The sequence below is a fragment of the Amblyraja radiata genome, chromosome X (assembly GCF_010909765.2).
Source record: "Amblyraja radiata isolate CabotCenter1 chromosome X, sAmbRad1.1.pri, whole genome shotgun sequence".
Classification (NCBI taxonomy): Eukaryota; Metazoa; Chordata; class Chondrichthyes; order Rajiformes; family Rajidae; genus Amblyraja; species Amblyraja radiata.
The window spans coordinates 8,945,830-8,964,832 of NC_045999.1; the positions used below are offsets into that span (position 1 = coordinate 8,945,830).

Below are 19,003 nucleotides of genomic sequence, written 5' to 3' on the forward strand. Positions count from 1 at the left end.
CACTCTGTGTCTATGTTGCAGTGGCCACCTGGAGTGAGCTGTAGATATTCCTGTTTCCTGTTCATTAACCGTTTCCAGCACCGTTTCCAGAGCCCTCGCCCGAAGGTCAGAGTCCACTCCCCACTCCCCATGTCCACGGTGACAAGGGGCAGCGTCTTCCTGGAGCTGTGGAGGTGACATACCTGCCCGGGAGGTGAAGGAGTCTGAGGGAAGGGAGCCGGCTTAAAATACAGGCTCTTGTTCCTCCCGCCTCACTGCCGCCCAACCGGCCCTGAATGTCCAGTGTAGAAATAATGAATTACAGACACTGGTTACAAAGGAGTGTTGGAGTAACTCAGCGGGTCAGGCATCATCCCCGGAGAACATGGATGGATGATGATGTTCGGGTTGGGCCCCTTCTTCTGACTGACAATGGGTCACCTATCCATGCTCTCCAGAGATGCTGCCTGACCCGCTGAGTTACACCAGCACTTTATGCCCTTCGACATGTCCAATGCTGTCTCCCTCTTAATTTGGGATCTCTGGTTTTTGCACTCTCTTTACCCTCACCTCCTCCTCTTCCCTTATTCGTGTTCTTCGATCTCCGCCCGTTACGATCGGCCGCTGGCTGGTTAGCAAAAGGGAAACTTAGTAAAGAGTTAAACCTGCCCTTGGTGAAGTGCGCACTGTGTGTTGGTGCGGGTGTGTGGGCGGGCAGCTGGGCAGTGAGGTGGCCAGCACCCACGGTGAGGACTTGATGCTTCTCTTCTGCGTTGGGGTTTAACTCCACACACACTCTCTCGATCCGATGAGGTTTTCCATGTTATCACTTTTGTAACGAGAGTGCCTTTGGGTGTTCATCCCCATCACCTCCACCAGCTGGATACACCGCCCACCCGCGGCTCGGCAGTGTGTGTGTGTGTGTGACTCTCTGTGCCCGCGTGACCTGACCCCACTCACCAACCAAGGCATTCACCCAGTCTGGTCCCAGTACAGTCACTTTGCTTGCTGGCACTGTCCTCCCAGAGTAGTCTTGCTACGTTTATACACCTGGGTTAGTTTGACACAAGCTGCCGTCGGGAGGTAGACCTGACGCGGGTCAGGAATGCCGGCACTGCCATGATCCGCGGCACCAATCGGGATTTGCCCGTGTCCACCACCATTGGCCTGGTCTCTGGGTGAGCTGCACACCGCCCCATATCCTCACCCACTCACCCACTCCCAGCAACACTGAGACGCACAGGGCAGTCACATGCAGTATTTTGTTGGCATAATTAACTTTAATCTGGTCATATTTCTGATTTTTGGTGCAAAATTATAACTGAAATGGTTAATATGAACTGGCAAGATATTTTAAAAATGAAAAAAATATACATTTGCATGTGTGTAGAGTTGACAGTATTTTAAAATAAACTTTAGTTTTGTCAGTTTTGAGATGTTTGTCTTCCTGTAGCTGAAGTGAAAGACTCTTTTTATTTTGCTCATTACATCCTTGGCCTGTTTGTGAATTAGCGAAGCTATCTATGGTCATTGATAGACTCGAACTAAGTAGGCGTCTGAAAACGGCTGTAAACCTGCCACCATCCGTGTTCCTGGTCGGTCAGGTTTGACAATGCTGGGCAGAAATGCACATTAACTACTTCACATTAACAACTTCAGTTAAGTTTATCGTCACATGCACTAGAGAGAGGCGCAGGTGCAATGGGAATCTTGCAGCAACAACACAGCACACAGAGGCATTGAAACATCGGAAATAGGTGCAGGATTAGGCCATTTGGCCCTTCGACCATTCAATATGATCATCCAAAATCAGAAGCCCATTCCTGCTTTTTCCCCCATATCCCTCAATTCCTTTCGCCCTCAGAGCCTAATCTAAAGTTTAAGAAGGAACTGCAGATGCTGGAAAATCGAAGGTAGACAAAAATACTGGTCGACCCGAAACGTCGCCTATTTCCTTCGCTCCATAGATGCTGCCTCACCCGCTAAGTTTCTCCAACATTTTTGCCTACCTTCAATTTTCCAACATCTGCAGTTCCTCCTTAAACATTATAATCATGTATTGTTTTAGTGCTGACTGGCAAGCACGCAACAAAAGCTTCTCACTGTACCTTGGTACACGTGACAATAAACTAAACTCAACTGAAAGGATGTTTCAGTTGCCTAATAACAGCTGGGAAGAAGCTGTCCATGAATCTGGAGGTGTGCGTTTTCACACTTCTGTACCTCTTATCTAATTACACATATTTCAAATAAATTATAAATACATTACATGCAAAATGGAAATAAATTACACGCAAAGTGTTCACAATTATACGTACATTACACAGAAATTCTCTCAGAACTTGTATCTTCTGAAGAGTCCACCAGGGACTATACTGAATGATATGATACTGAAACACAGAAAATAGGTGGAGGAGTAGGCCATTCGGCCCTTCGAGCCAGCACCACCATTCAATATGATCATGGCAGATCATCCAGGCAGGAAACATGTTCCCGGTGTTGGGGGAGTCCAGAACCAGGGGCCACAGTTTAAGAATAAGGAGTAAGCCGTTTAGAACGGATACGAGGAAACACTTTTCCTCAGAGAGAGTGGTGAGTGTGTGGAATTCTCTGCCTCAGAGGGCGGTGGAGGCCGGTTCTCTGGATGCTTTCAAGAGAGAGCTAGATAGGGCTCTTAAAAATAGCGGAGTCGGGGGATATGGGGAGAATGCAGGAACGGGGTACTGATTGGGGATGATCAGCCATGATCACATTGAATGGCGGTGCTGGTTCAAAGGTCCAAATGGCCTACTCCTGCACCTATTGTCTATTGTCTACTGGAAGTTGGACAATTTTATACTGGACAATTTTTACATTTATCAGGCCAATTAACCTACTGACCTGAGTATTTGCAGATTTTTTTTTTTCAAAAATGGTTTTTGAGAATTCAGATTGAGAATAGTGAGAATATACTAACTGTTCATTTCCAAGTCTTGAAGATAAATTTCTAATCGCTGTGGAATTAGAGGAGTGATCATTATCACATGAAATGGTTTGGAACCAAGACTGATTGTTTCAAAGGACAAAAGGCTCTAGTGTGTTCGCTGGGGAATTAGCTCTGGGACCTTGCACCCAGCTAGAGAACAAATAGCAAGTGCGTGAGAAGCTAATAACACGGTACAGTTCTGGTCTCTGAGCAACAGGGTGTGGTGGCGTTAGACAGAGCAGGAGAAGTGTGTCAGCATGTTACCTGGAAGAGAGGGCTGACTTTTAGTTTAGTGATACAGCGTGGAAACAGGCCCTTCGGCCCACCGAGCCTGCGCCAACCACTCATCCCCGCACATTAACACTATCCTACACACACCAGGGACAATTTTACACTTATAACAAGCCAATTAACCTACAAACCTAAAAAAGTGTGGGAGGAAACTGGAGCACCCGGAGAAAACCCACGCATGTCACGGGGAGAAAACGTGCAAACTCCGTACAGACAGCACCCGTGGCATTGTAAGGCAGCAACTCCACCACTGCGCCACCGCGCTGATATCTGTGCTTTTAAGGAGAGGTCGGATGGATTGGGTTATTCTTACTGGAGTGTGAAAGGCCGGGGAATGATCTTTTAAAGGTTTATACAATTATCAGAGATTAGTTTAACCTGGTGTCATGTTCGGCATAGATATTGTGGGCCGAAGGGCCTGTTCCTGTGCTGTACACTTCTATGTTCCATTATGGGCGGCACGGTGGGGTTGTTGCCTCACAGCGCCAGAGACCCGGGTTCAATCCTGACTGCGGGCGCTGTCTGTGTGGAGTTTGTACGTTCTTCCCGCGGGTTTTCTCCAGGAACTCCGGTTTCCTCCCACACTTCAAAGACGTACAGGTAAATTGTCTCGGTATAAATGTAAATTATCCCTAGTGTGTGTAGGATAGTTTAGTGTAGAGACACAGCACGGAAACAAACAGGCCCTTCGGCCCACCGAGTCCACACTGACCAGCAATGCCCACACATTAACACTATCCTCCACACACACACACACACACACACTAGGGACAATTTTACATTTTAGGATACCAAGATAGAGAGGGGATCGCTGGTCGGCGCGGACTCGGTGGGCTGAAGGGCCTGTTTCCGTGCTGTATCTCTAAACTAAACTAAAATCAACTCCTACCTCGACAAAAACCTGGACCCACTGCAGTTCGCCTACCGCCACAACAGATCAACGGTGGATGCGATCTCGCTGGCCCTCCACTCCGCACTGGACCACTTGGACAACAAAAACTCATATGTCAGGCTGTTATTCATTGATTACAGCTCGGCATTTAACACAATCATCCCCTCCAAACTGGTTACCAAACTCGCAGATCTGGGTCTCTGCGCATCCCTCTGCAACTGGATCCTCGACTTCCTCGTCCACAGACCACAGTCTGTTCGTATTGGTGGAAATGTGTCAGCCTCGATAACAATCAGCACGGGAGCACCTCAAGGCTGCGTGCTCAGCCCCCTGCTGTACTCACTCTATACCCATGACTGCGTAGCGAACCACAGTGCGAACTCCATCATCAAGTTCGCTGACGACACCACTATTGTGGGGCGTATCACTGATGGGGATGAGTCAGAATACAGAAGAGAGATCGAGCAACTGTCCATATGGTGCCAGCGCAATAACCTGGCCATCAACACCAGCAAAACCAAGGAACTGATTGTGGACTTTGGAAGGAGTAGGAGGGGGACCCACAGCCCCATTTATATCAACGGGTCGATGGTTGAAAGGGTCAAGAACTTCAAATTCCTGGGCGTGCACATCTCTGAAGATCTTTCCTGGTCCGAGAACACTAACGCAATTATCAAAAAAGCTCATCAGCGCCTCTACTTCCTAAGAAGATTACGGAGAGTCGGATTGTCAAGGAAGACTCTCTCTAACTTCTACAGTTGCACAGTCGAGAGCATGCTGACCGGTTGCATCGTGGCTTGGTTCAGCAATTTGAGCGCCCTGGAGAGGAAAAGACTACAAAAAGTAGTAAACACTGCCCAGTCCATCATCGGCTCTGACCTTCCTTCCATCGAGGGGATTTATCGCAGTCGCTGCCTCAAAAAGGCTGGCAGTATCATCAAAGACCCACACCATCCTGGCCACACACTCATCTCTCTGCTACCTTCAGGTAGAAGGTACAGGAGCCTGAAGACTGCAACAACCAGGTTCAGGAATAGCTACTTCCCCACAGCCATCAGGCTATTAAACCTGGCTCGGACAAAACTCTGAACATTAATAACCACTTTCTGTTATTTGCACTTTACCAGTTTATTTATTCATGTGTGTATATATTTATATCATGGTATATGGACACATTTATCTGTTTTGTAGTAAATGCCTACTATTTTCTGTGTGCTTAAGCAAAGCAAGAATTTCATTGTCCTATACAGGGACACATGACAATAAACTCACTTGAACTTGAAATGAGGGAAATAGGGTCGAGAGTCCTTTCCCCCAGCTTAGAGGAGTTTAAAACTAGAGGGCACAGGTTTAAGCTGCGAGGAAATCAGAGGGCCAGGTTATCTGGTATGAGCTGACAGGGACGGTTCATAAGTTCATATGCACTTGGAGCAGAACTCGGCCATTCAGCCAATCAAGTCTACCCTGCCATTCAATCATGGCTGATCTATCTCACCATTCTAACCCCATTCTCCTGCCTTCTCCCCATAACCTCTGACACCCGTACTAATCAATAATCTATTAATCTCAGTTTAAAATATATCCACTGACTTGGCCTCCACAGCCTTCTGTGGCAAAGAATTCCACAGATTCACCACCCTCTGACTAAAGACATTTTTCATCTCCTTCATAAAAGGACTTCCTTTAATTTTGAGACTATAACCTCTCGTCTTAGACTCTCCCACAAGTGGAAAATCCTCTCCACGTCCACTCTATCCAAGCCTTTCTGTACGTTTCAATGAGGTCCCCCCTCATTCTTCTAAACTCCAGCGAGTAGGGATAGACCCAGGGCCGACAAATGCTCATCATATGTTAACCCATTCATTCCTGAGATCATTCTTGTAAACCTCCTCTGGACCCTCTCCAGAGCCAGCACATCCTTCCTCAGATATGATGGCCAAAATTGCTCATAATATTCCAAATGCGGTCTTACCAGTGCCTTATAGAGCCTCAAGCCCTTTCTCCTGCCTTCTCCCTGTAACCCCTGACACCCGCACTAATCAAGCACATGTGAATCTCCGCTTTAAATACCCAATGTCTTGGCCTCCACAGCTGTCTATGGCAATAGATTCCACAGATTTGGAGAAAGAAAATCCTCATCGTCTCCTTTCTGCAGGTACGTGCTTTTATTCTGAGGCTGTGCCCTCTGGTCCTAGACTCTCCCACTAGTGGAAACATCCTTATAGAGCCTCAACCTGGTCCACAGATAAGAGAAGCCGACATAATGACAACGTTTAAAACACATGTGCACAGGAAAGACTGCGGATTGTGGAGAACGTGCAAACTCCGTACAGACAGCACCTGTAGTCGGGATCGAACCCGGGTCTCTGGCGCTGTGAGGCAGCAACTCTACCGCTGCGCCACCGTGACCGTTCATCATGAACAGTGTCCACTCGACCTGCGGGCGAGAGGAAGCCCAGAGCCCCGTTACTGCTCCCAAGATCCCAACTTTCAGCGGATTCTTGTTTAGTTTAGAGATAGATACAGCGTGGAAACACCGAGTCCGCGCCGACCAGCGACCACCCGGACACCAGTACCAAAGACCTTACAGCGGAGCTCTGCTCTAAGACATTTGACCAGTGCTATCCCACACACCACACTCCAGGGACAATTACAGAAGCCAATTAACCTACAAACTTGCATTCTTTGAAATGTGGCAGAACGTATATTGTGTTGTGTTCCGTAGAACCTGATAGGTTGGGTTAGGGTTAGTTTTATATATATATAACTTTTTTAAAGTGCAAAATCAACAGATTATAGATAGATTATATATATATATCTCTATATCTGTATAGAACTGCAGATGCTGGTTTAAACCGAATTAATATATATATACTCTATCTTCGGTTTAAACCAGCATCTGCAGTTCCTCCCTGCAACAATATATAGCTTTTTTTAAAGTGCAAAATCAAAAGTAATGCCCCCAAGTCTACATAATTTGGAGCCTATCAGGAGGTTGAAGTGACCTATCTAAGCCTCTGGTAGACACAAAATGCTGGAGAAACTCAGCGGGACAGGCAGCATCTCTGGGGCGAAGGAAATAGGCAACGTTTCGTATCTCATAGTTTTATAACTTCAGTCTGAAGAAGGGTCTCGACCCGAAACGTCAGCCATTCCTTCTCTCCAGCGAGGCTGCCTGTCCCGCTGAGTTACTCCAGCGTTTTGTGTCTATCTTCGGTTTAAACCAGCATCTGCAGTTCCTTCCTAAACATTATAAACTTCCTATCAGGTTGTGACTGTGTGGACTCTACTGAACACAGCAGCCAGTGGCGTTAGTTACAGCGCCGCTTGCAGAGGCATCAGGCGCCAGGGATCAGGCGACTTAATCCGGGATGAGATGCGACCACCCGCTCCGTATTATGTGTGTGGGGGGGTCGGGGAGGGGGTATAAAGCAGCCCGGGGGAGGTGGAGCAGGGGACGGCCCGGGGACCAGGTGACCGAGATGGGCCACAACTCCACGCTCAGCCCGCCAGCCCTGCAGCCCTTGTGGGATCACGTCCTCCTGCAGCAGCGCTGGGCGGTGCAGAGCCCCGCGTTCCCCGTCCTCCTCTCCCTGTCTGGCTACCTCGCCTTCTGTCTGCCCTTCGCCGCCGCCGACCTGCTGGGGCCTCGACTGCCCGGCTTCCCCCGGTGGAAGATGCAGCGCTGGCGCCCGGGACCTCGCCCCATGGCCCGGTGCTTGGGCCGAGCCCTCTCCAACCACCTCCTCTTCGTGCTGCCGGCCGTGGGGCTGAAGGGCTGGTGGTGGGACCCTTCGGCCCCTCCGCCCGCTGCTGCCCCCACCCTCTGCCAGCTGCTGGCCGGCGTCCTGAGCTGCCTGCTGGTGTTTGACCTGCAATACTACATCTGGCATGTGGTCCACCACTGGAACCGGCGGCTGTACCGGGCTGTACACGCCACCCACCACCGCTACGCTGCCCCGTTCTCCTGGGCAACCCAACAACTCGGGCCCTGGGAGCTCCTGACCGTCGGCTTCTGGAGCAGCACCACCCCGCTCCTCCTGAAGGTCCACCCGTTGACCAGCTGGGTCTTCATGGTCTCCAGCGTCTGGCTCTCGGTGGAAGACCACATCGGCTACGACCTCCCCTGGGGTCTCCACCGCCTGGTGCCCGGGGGGCTGGTGGGAGGGTCCCCGGCCCACGACCTCCACCACCGGGACCCCAACACCAACTTTGCCCCCTTCTTCACCCACCTGGACCGGGCATTCGGCACCGCCTACAGCCACCAGACACAAGGCAGCCTCCAGTGGTGATGAGACCCCCGGCCACCAGCGAGCGAACGAGGTGATGCTGCTGTGGCTGGGTGTAGTCTGGACCAGATGATAGACTCAAGATGCTGCCTGACAAGGAGTTTGAGCCGAGCTTGTGCAGACATCAAGGAAACATTTCCCCCAACTCGCTGCCCCTTCTTGTCCAAAACAGTCACTGGAGGATCTTCAGCGGGTCGGGCAGCATCTGTGGAGGGAAATGGACGGATGATGTTTCGGGTCAGACTCGCTTCTTGCCCTTTGGTGGATGAGGGGACTCGGCCTCTCTGGGTCCTTTGGGGGGGGGGGGGGGGCGTGTACGCTTCTACAGATGGGCTAGTAGGCGGCAGAAGGAGGGAATGGAGGTGGAGGTGGTGCCTGATGCATGGCCTCAAGGTTCTCAATAGCATCCTGAAGGCATCTTCTACCCCCGACCCGCTGTGGACCACAGGTTCCCAACAATGGCGCAGCGCCAGAGACCCGGGTTCGATCCTGACCACGGCTGCTGTCTGTATGGAGTTTGCACGTTCTCCCCGTGACCTGCGTGGGTTTTCTCCGGGTGCTCCGGTTTCCTCCCACACTCCAAAGACGTACAGGTTTTTGTAGGTTAATTGGCTTTGGTAAAATTGTAAATCCTGGTCGGTGCGGACTCGGTGGGCCGAAGGGCCTGTTTCCTCGCTGTATCTCTAAACTAAACTAAACCGAAAAGTGAAACATAATAATGGACGGACAACATGAAATTCAAAATAGAAAATCCTGCTTGATTAAACTTGTTGAATTGGGAAAACAGTGAATCTAATTTATCTTGATTTTCAAACGTCATTTGATAACATGGATAGGACAGGTTTGGAGGGATATGGACCAAACGCAGGCAGGTGGGACTAGTGTAGCTGGGACATGTTGGCCAGTGTGGGCAAGTTGGGCTGAAGGGCCTGTTTCCACACTGCATCACTCTATGGTAAAATAACCTGTAATAGATTAGCGATAAGGATCACAGAAGGTGGAATAGAACTCAAAGTGCTAGAGCAATTCAGCAGGTCAGGCAGCATCTGGGGAGGGAATGGATCAGAGAAGCCATCCCGTCTACCAAGGATCAACATTCATACTTGCCACATTATCACTCAACTGGATCCTGGTCATCTCACCTATATGTAGGAAGGAACTGCAGATGCTGGAGTAACTCAGCGGGACAGGCAGCATCTCTGGAGAGAAGGAATGGGTGACGTCTCGGGTTGAGACCCTTCTTCAGACTTCAGTCCTGAAACATCACCCATTCCTTCTCTCCAGAGATGCTGCCTGTCCCGCTGAGTTACTCCAGCATTTTGTGTCAATCCCCTTATGTTAATCTTTAAGTAAATATTTATATTTAACCTTTGTTTAAAGTAGACTCTTTAAATGTTGTGTTCGAATGACTTTAAGTTCAAATTATTCAATTCAATACTACATTCAAATTATTTTAAAGATTTACATACCATTAACTATTCATAATTGCTGTGTTTCATATTGTGTTTGCTGCTCGTTTATCCAAATGGGGAACTAATCTCTCCCTTCTATTCATGTCTTGATTGTAGAAAACTTTCCAAATATAAGATTTATACAACGTGTACGTGCTGGTTCTCACATCTGACTTATCAAACTCTTTGGAAGCACAAAGGGTGGTGGGTGTAAGGAACAAGCTGCCAGAGGAGATAGTCACCTCCTATCCCAATGCTGGGACAGCTGGGACTATCCCAACAGTTAGACAGGTACATGGATAGGACAGGTTAGGAGGGATATGGACCCAAGCGCAGGCAGGTGGGACTAGTGTACCTGGGACATGTTGGCCGGTGTGAGCAGGTTGGGTCGAAGGGCCTGTTTCCACACTGTATCACTCTATGACACAGGCTTTTCTGAAGAGCTCCCAGGAAGTTTAAGCCTGGTGGGAATGCTGTGTACAATCACTGGAACCACATCTGGAGGGCAGGCAGATGTTGGGAATTTGGGATAGTTGCCAGAAGCACCTTCATCGCCAGTGAGTACAATAACAAGAGGAATCGAATATAGGAGCAAAGAGGTCCTTCTGCAGTTGTACAGGGCCCTAGTGAGACCACACCTGGAGTATGTGCAGTTTTGGTCCCCTAATTTGAGGAAGGACATTCTTGCTATTGAGGGAGTGTAGCGTAGGTTTACAAGGTTAATTCCCGGGATGGCGGGACTGTCATATGTTGAGAGAATGGAGCAGCTGGGCTTGTACACTCTGGAGTTTAGAAGGATGAGAGAATGTCTTATTGAAGCATATAAGATTATTAAGGGTTTGGACACGCTAGAGGCAGGAAACATGTTCCCGATGTTGGGGGAGTCCAGAACCAGGGGCTATAGTTTAAGAATAAGGAGTAAGCCATTTAGAACGGAGACGAGGAAACACTTTTTCTCACAGAGAAATCCTCTGCCTCAGAGGGCGGTGGAGGCAGGTTCTCTGGATACTTTCAAGAGAGAGCTAGATAGGGCTCTTAAAAATAGCAGTCAGGGGATATAGAGAGAAGGCAGGAATGGGGTACTGATTGGGGATGATCAGCCATGATCACATTGAATAGCGGTGCTGGCTCGAAGGGCCGAATGGCCTACTCCTGGCCTACTCCTGCACCTTGTCTACTATTGACGTCAATAAAATATCACATAGAAACCAGCTCCCCTGCTTGCAACTTCAAACAGAACAGTTTCTGGAGTGATAAGTTTCTCTGGTACAAAAGTTGATTTGAATTGAGTTTGAGTTTTTATTTTACCTCAAATTTTTTCTTGTCACAGTTCCTGTTAGACGATCTTTGTTCTTGAAAGGTAGATTGGGTTGGGAGAGGATATTAGATTCTTTACTCACAATGCAGGAAGGAATCTCAGGTTTGTAAACTCTCACCCGCAATACTCCCCCCACTGTGTTCAGAAGCTACTTTACCCGACCACAGTCTCCCTGGTCCATTAAAGGTAATCAAAGCGCTGGAAGTGAATGTCCAGAAATGTCACCACCTCCGCTCACCTTCATCACTCCTACAGCGAAAAGGTCAAATGGAAAACCAATGCACAATGAGTCACTTGCGAGACTACAGTATGGAAACAGGCCCTTCGGCCCATCGAGTCCACCCCGACCAGCGATCACCCCGTACACTAGCACTATGATACACACTAGGGACAATTTACAATTTTACCGAAGCCAATTAACCTATAAACCTGCACGTCTTTGGACTGTGGGTGGAAAACGGAGCACCCGGAGAAAACCCACGCAGTCGCGGTGAGAGCGTTTAATCTCCGTACAGACAACACCGGCAGTCAGGATCGAACCGGGCCACTGACGCTGTAAGGCAGCAACTCAACCGCTGTGCCACTACTCCTGAGAAGTGAATTAATCCAGGATATTATGCTTGTGGCCACATTTGGAGTTGGCATAGAAACAAGTGCACATGAAAATGTTGGTTGTGGTAAAGGGCTAGTTTATTTGCTTTCATTACCAGAGCTCTGTAACTACCCCAAGCAGATCATCAGAAGGTTTGGAGAGGTTATCAAAGTGGAATATCTTTACTGGAGCATTAGAAATAGCTTTTCAACAGGTCTTCTCCAAGAAGAGGATATTAAGACATAAATTATAACAATAACTGATGACAGGATTGGTGCACAGATGACTAACAATTATAATCACGTGGGGATTTGCCCCTCAATTCAACACTGGGAAGGTGTGGGGATGGGGGAGTGAGTTCCTTGCATCAGGGGTTATGGGGAGAAGGCAGGAGAATGGGATTAGGAGGGAGAGATAGATCAGCCATGATTGAATGGCAGAGTAGTTGATGGGCCGAATGGCTTAATTCTGCTCCTATCACTCATGACCTTTGAAAGGTCTTTGCAAGATCAGCTCCAAGAATGAATGGGCAGTACGGTGGCGCAACAATAGAGTTGCTACCTAGCCCTGTCCCACTGTACGAGTTCATTCCAAGAGCTCTCCCGAGTTTTTCAAAAATCAAACTCGGGGTAAGCACGTAGAATGTACGTAGCGGGTACGTCGGAGCTCGGGGACGTTTCTTTGCGGCTCGTAACGCTAACGGCAGGTACTCGGGAAGACTCGCTAACGGCAGGTAAGCTCGGGAAGACTCGTGAAGATTTTTCAACAGGTTGAAAAATGTCCACGAGAGCCCCGAGTACCGACGAGTGGCCATTACCGTAAATCTCCGAGTTCGAATCAGGGCAAACTTGGGAGAACTCTTGGAATGAACTCATACCGTGGACCCGGGTTCGATCCTGACTACGGGTGCTGTCTATACAGAGTTTGTATGTGCTCCCTGTGACCACGTGGGTTTCCTCCGGGCGCTCCGGTTTCCTCCCACAATCCTACGACGTGCAGGTTTGTAGGTAAATTGGCTTCCGTGAAAAAAATTGTAACTAGCCCTCCAGTGTGTAAGGTAGTGCTAGTGTACGGGGTGATCGCTGGCCAGCACAGACTCGGTGGGCCGAAGGGCCTTTTACTGCACTGGATCTGCTTTATCCCCTCTGTTTGTCCACCTTCGGGCCAATTAAACTGTGCATGTGAAAGTGTTTGGAGTGTGTTTACCACAGACTAGTGTTCCCAGCTACTATCGGCTTGCAAATAAAATCCTTCTGTTTGGGAGGGGAATTGCAAGGGGTGGGGGCTGGGGTTGGGGATGCTTAAAAATGATAAATTGGGCTATTTGTCCATTTTACAGGCTAGATTTACAGTGCCAAGAAAATCTCCCACAATGTCAGGGATAGGCAGGTGTTTAAATCATTTTTTACCGCTCTTCCCCCCCCCCCCCCCATCCTCAATCCAATCCAATGTCACTTTGATACAAACAGCAACTTGCTATTCAATGCCAGCTGTCTTATAAATCAAGGTAAAACTAATGAGACATAAAACATTGACACATTTAGTCGCGACACCTAGATCCAGTTTATTAGCTCCATCTCTCTGTCAGCAGAGGCAGGTGTTGAGCAATAATTGGCCCGGCACCTACATGGGGAGAGACAGCAGATGTCAAAAACAGACTGCAATGAGTCTCTGAAATAAGTCCAGTCGTGTGGACACTGTGTCTCAGCTGGGACTGGTTGCCGGGTGAAACCTCCAGTCAATCAGCCTCTGCCCTGGGCTATCCAAAACCACCTGCTCTGTGGGAAGTTGACCACTTATTTTGATCTGTTTAGAGATACAGCATGGAAACAGGCAGGCCCTCCAGCTTTGCCCATTACAGCAACAGTGGACTGAAGAAGGGTCTCGACCCTAAACGTCACCCCATTCCTTCTCTCCAGAGATGCTGCCTGCCCCACTGAGTTACCCACCCCAGCTTTTTGTGTCTAGCTGCCTAATCAAGTTAATTCCTCACTTCTCTAGCCAAAAAAACTACAATTGTTGATCGAAAGATACGACGTCGAAACAGGCCCTTCGGCCCAACAAGTCTACACTGACCGCCGATCACCTGTTCGCACTAGATAGCTAAGGTATCCCACTTCCACATCCACTCCCTCCACACTGGGGGGTAATTTAGAGGCCAATTGGCCGACAAGCGTGCACGTCTTTGGGATGTGGGAGGAAACCGGAGCACCCGGAAGAAAGCCCCGTCTCAGGTAGAACATGCAAGCTCCGCAAAGACAGCACCCGAGGTCAGGATCGAACCCGGGGGCTCTGGAGCTGAGGTACTGGCTCCCAGTTGCGCCCCTGTGCCCTGATCTTGATCTGCAGTTTCAAACTTCATTCTAGGATAATCCTAGGATCACGGCACAGTGACATCTTGGCGACTGACTGAATAAGGCCGCATTGAGGGTGCTGCAGGAAGGCAGAGTGGAGATGATCGGTCCATTTCCATGTCAGGTTCGATGCCCACTCTGCTCAGTTTATGCATATAATTTATATGCAACTATCTTCCAGTCTCTGAATTCTTTGATGCATATTATTGTAGGTAGAGCAGCGGTACAGTTGCTGCCTCACAGCGCCACACACACGGGTTCGATCCTAACTAAGGGTGCTGTCTGTACAGAGTTTATGCATTTCCATTGTGACCGAGTGGGTTTCCTCCTGGTTTCCTCCCGCACTCCAGAGAGGTACATGTCAATTTTATTTGGTGAATTGTACAATTGCCCCGCCATAGATGCTGCCTGACCCATTGAGTCACGAGTATGTGCAGCTTAAGGGAAGTGGTGATCGCTAGTCTGGCACGGACTTGGACATCATGTTCGGACATTGTGGATAGAAGGGGCTGTTCCTTTAGACTTTAGCCACACAGTACAGAAACAATCCCCAATGACCAGCGATCCCTGTATACGAGAACTATCCTACACACAAGGGACGACTTTCAATTTAACAGAAGCCATTTAACCTACAAACCTGTACTTCTTTGGAGCGTGGGAGGAAACCGGAGCACCCGGAGAAAACCCACACGGTTACAGTCAGAACGTGCAAACTCCATACAGACAGCACCCGTGGTCGGGATAGAACCCGGGTCTCTGGCGCTGTGAGGCGGCAACTCTACCGCTGCGCCACCGTGCTGCTTACCTGTACAGATCCCCAGCTCTGGCAATGATGGTGTCTGAATCAGATTGTTGTGATTTCTATAGGCAGCAACACAAAGCTGCTCCATGCAGTGACCTGCCTCTGTCAAGATCAAACCAAATTTACTTGTGGTTAGGATCAAAACAAATTGTGTCGTGTGAAAGGCAAGCAACGGGGAACAACTGAACACCTAAAAAACATTTTAATAATTCCTATTTTTAATATAGTTTTGCTGCTGTTTAGATGTTCTATGGTATGACACTATATCTACAAACGGTGACCACATCACAGATATTTGTGTCAACTTGATGAAAATCACACACAGCTTTGAACTGCAAGTCAAGGTCTACACAACGGATCTGGTGTGATCTCGGGGGATTTTCCCGAATCTGCTTACAGGCAAATCCTCACAGTCTGGGACAAAACTACTTCTCAGGGCTCTGCCGATTCCTCCGGGAAGTGGTAAGGAAGGTTTAGGATTAACTGAAACAATTATTTTGTTTTGCACAGATCAATATTACTGCCTTTTCACTTCATCAAGCTTGGCTTGAAATCAGCCCCAACCAATATCACCGCCTATATCGGAGTTGACAAAAATGTTTAAGAAGGAACTGCAGATGCTGGAAAATCGAAGGTAGACAAAAATTCTGGAGAAACTCAGTGGGTGAGGCAGCATCTATGGAGCGAAGGAAATAGGCGACGTTTCGGGTCGAGACCCTTCTTCAGACCGTGAAGGGTCTCGACCCGAAACATCACCTCTTTCTTGTCTCCAGAGATGCTGAGTGACTCCAGCTTTTTGAGTCTATCTTCGCTTCAAAGACCTGGTTGAGTTTAGTGGCCATGGGCACCTCCCCCAAGCAAAATGTGCTGAACTTGTACAACCCTGACTGATATTCCTATTTAGATTAAACTCAGGAGGGGGCTGGGGGTGGCAAGTGTAATACATTAGCGCAATGACTATGAGCTTTCTCATCTTGGGGTTAGGGTGTGTTTAGCGGGCATAAATTGGAATAAAGTTGGAAATTTTATTCAACTGTTCCTTGTTGTGCCCAAGAGAGGGGACTCAGGGCTGACACCAGCTGTAAAAATGGTGCAGGGGACCATATTATTTTCTTTAGGGTGAAGTTGTCAATGTAGATCATGGAACACTAAGCTCGGAAGATTTTGTTATCAGAGTTTGGGCGTTTAACTTGGTTATGAGCTGCATTAATAAAGCAGCACAATTTTGCATATCCGCTAAACTATCAGGACTATTTCAAGCTGATGATTCACTAAATCCAAAATAGATCCTTAGAAGCAGAGGAATTGAATGCACGGAGGTCTGTGCTGGGCAGGTGTGCTATTAATCTGTGGGAAGGAACTGCAGATGCTGGTTTTAACCGAAGATTGACACAAAAAAGCTGGAGTAACTCAACGGGGATAGGCAGCATCTCATGGAGAGAAGGAATAGGTGACGTTTTGGGTCGAGACCCTTCTTTCGACTGAGTCAGGGGAAAGGGAAACGAGATATAGACCAGGGGTTCCCAACCTTGTTCGTCCTGTTTACCCCTGGCAACTTTTAATAGCACATAACAATGTTATTTCACTTATTTAAGAACAACTAATGATGAATAGATACCAGAACTAAACACAGTCAGTCAGTGAGAAAAATATGTACAGATCCAGAATCAACAAATTTGCCCCAGGTTGGGAACCGTTGATATACACGGTGATGTAGAGATATAGAACAAATGAATGAACGATATGCATAGCCCTCTATATCTCTCGTTTCTCTTTCCCCCGACTCTCAGTCTCAAGAAGGGTCTTGACCAGAAAACATCACCTATTCCTTTTCTCCAGAGATGCTGTCTGACCTGCCGAGTTACTCCAGCATTTTGTGTGCTATTAATCTGTTTGGCTGTAAAAGCTGAGGAGGAAGAACTGTTTAGGTTAGAAACATAGAAAAATAAATGTAGGAACAGGCCAATCAATATGATCATGGCTGATCATCTAAAATCAGTACCCCATTTCCGCTCCCCCCCCCCCCCCATATCCCTTGATTCCTTTAGCCCTATGAGCTAAATATAACTCCCTCTTGAAAAAATCCAGTGAATTGGTCTCCACTGCCTTCTGTGGCAGAGAATTCCACAAATTCACAACTCTTTGGGTGAAAAAGCTTTTCCTCATCTCAGTCCTAAATGGCCTACAACTTATTCTTAAACTGTGACCCCTGGTTCTGGCCTCACCCAACATCGGGAATATTTTACCTGCATCTAGCCTGTCCAATTCTTTATGTTTCTATAAGATCCCCTCCCATCCTTCTAAATTCCAGTGAATACAAGCCCAGTCTTTCATCATATGTCAGTCCCGCCATCCCGGGAATTAACCTGGTGAAACTGCACTCCCTCAATAGCAATAATGTCCTTCCTCAAATTAGGAGACCAAAATTACACACAATACTCCAGGTGCGGTCTCACCAGGGCCCTGTACAACTGTAGTAGGACCTCCTTGCTCCTAAACTCAAATCCTCTCGCAATAAAGTCCAACATGCCATTAGCTTTCTTCACTGCCTGCTGCACCTGCATGCTGACTTTCAGCGACTGATGTACAAACACACTCAGGTCTCGTTGCACCTCCCCTCTTCCTAATCTGACACCATTCAGATAATAATCTGACTTCCTGTTCTTGCCACCAAAGTGGATAACCTCACATTTATCCACATTATACTGCATCTGCCATGTATCTGCCCACTCACCCAACTTATCCAAGTCACCCTGCAGCCTCATAGCATCCTCCTCGCAGCTCACACTGCCACCCAGCTTTGTGTCATCCGCAAACTTGGAGATGTCACATCTAATTCCCTCGTCTAAATCGTTAATATTGTAAATAACTGGGGTCCCAGCACCGAGCCTTGCGGCACCCCACAAGTCACTATTTCTGTTTGCAACAATTTAGATTGGAAGAATCTGGGTAAAACCATGAACATTTTGACCAGTAAACAAAGAAAAATAAATTTAAAGCACTTGGTCTTCTTTCTTAGCTTACTCTAGAAATCAGTTTATGTACAATGTATCTCTAGGCAACATTACACAAAGTGCTGGAGGAAACTCAGCAGGCCAGGCAGCATCTGTGGAGGGAAATGGAGAGGCGATGTATTTGGGATCGGGACCCTTCTTTAGGTGATTGTTACTCCAGCACTGTATGTCCCTCCACCGATACTGCCTGACCCACTGAGTTCCTCCAGCACTTGGTGTTTTGTTCAAGATTCCAGTATCTGCACTTCCTTGCGTGTCCAAGTAACATTATCTGTGTTTCAGATACAGATGCCTCAACAGCGGATTTAAGAATATCAATTATAAACAGAGAACAAGTTATTGCAGAAATCAGTGGCAAATCATTAAAGGATCAACTTGTCATTGAGACCCTTCAAAATGAACTGCAAGAATGACAGAAATTGACAGAGAATTATAGATTTTAGTTTAGTTTAGAGATACAGTGCGGAAACAGGCCCTTCAGCCAGCGGGATTGCACCGACCAGCGATCCCCGCACATTAACACTGTCCTACACACACTAGGGACAATTTTTAATATTAATACCAAGCCAATTACAAACCCGTACGTCTTTAAAGTGTAGGAGGGAACCGAAGATCTCGGAGAAACCCCACGCGGTCACGGGGAGAACGTACAGTTTGCAGACAGCACCCGTAGTCGGGTTCGAACCCAGGTCTCGGGCGCTGCAAGCGCTGTAAGGCAGCAACTCTACCGCTGCGCCACCATGCCGCAAGTGATGGAATAATCCTATTAAGACCAGTAATTGGGCCCTTGTGTGTACACAATCTAGAAGGTGCATATCAGGAAAATAAAATAAATATATTGCAGATAGAAAAGATATTTGAGTGAGAAAGTCAGAGGGAAAAAAATACAGTCAATCATTCATTTAAAAAAACATCTTTCAATGGTTGCATTTCATACACTGTACACACCCAAAAACTGTGGGCTCACTCTTGATATCTCATTGTGTAAATACAGAACAAACAGCAGAGGAGACAACGCAGTTACAAAAGAATGCAAACCAAAAATAAATACTTAAG

General features: G+C 47.8%; 1 protein-coding gene across 1 annotated transcript; it reads left to right on the plus strand.

Moving 5' to 3' along the window:
- Window positions 1-7,567: 7,567 nt before the first annotated feature.
- LOC116968253 (cholesterol 25-hydroxylase-like protein 1, member 1) lies at window positions 7,568-8,937 on the plus strand. The gene has a single exon (XM_033014948.1). The coding sequence runs from the start codon at window positions 7,610-7,612 to the stop codon at window positions 8,417-8,419; it is 810 nt and encodes a 269-aa protein (XP_032870839.1). The 5' UTR covers window positions 7,568-7,609; the 3' UTR covers window positions 8,420-8,937.
- Window positions 8,938-19,003: the final 10,066 nt, after the last annotated feature.

Coding starts and splice junctions, on each gene's coding strand:
- LOC116968253 (XM_033014948.1), top strand. CDS start 7,610: ATGGGCCACAACTCCACGCTCAGCCCGCCAGCCCTGCAGCCCTTGTGG.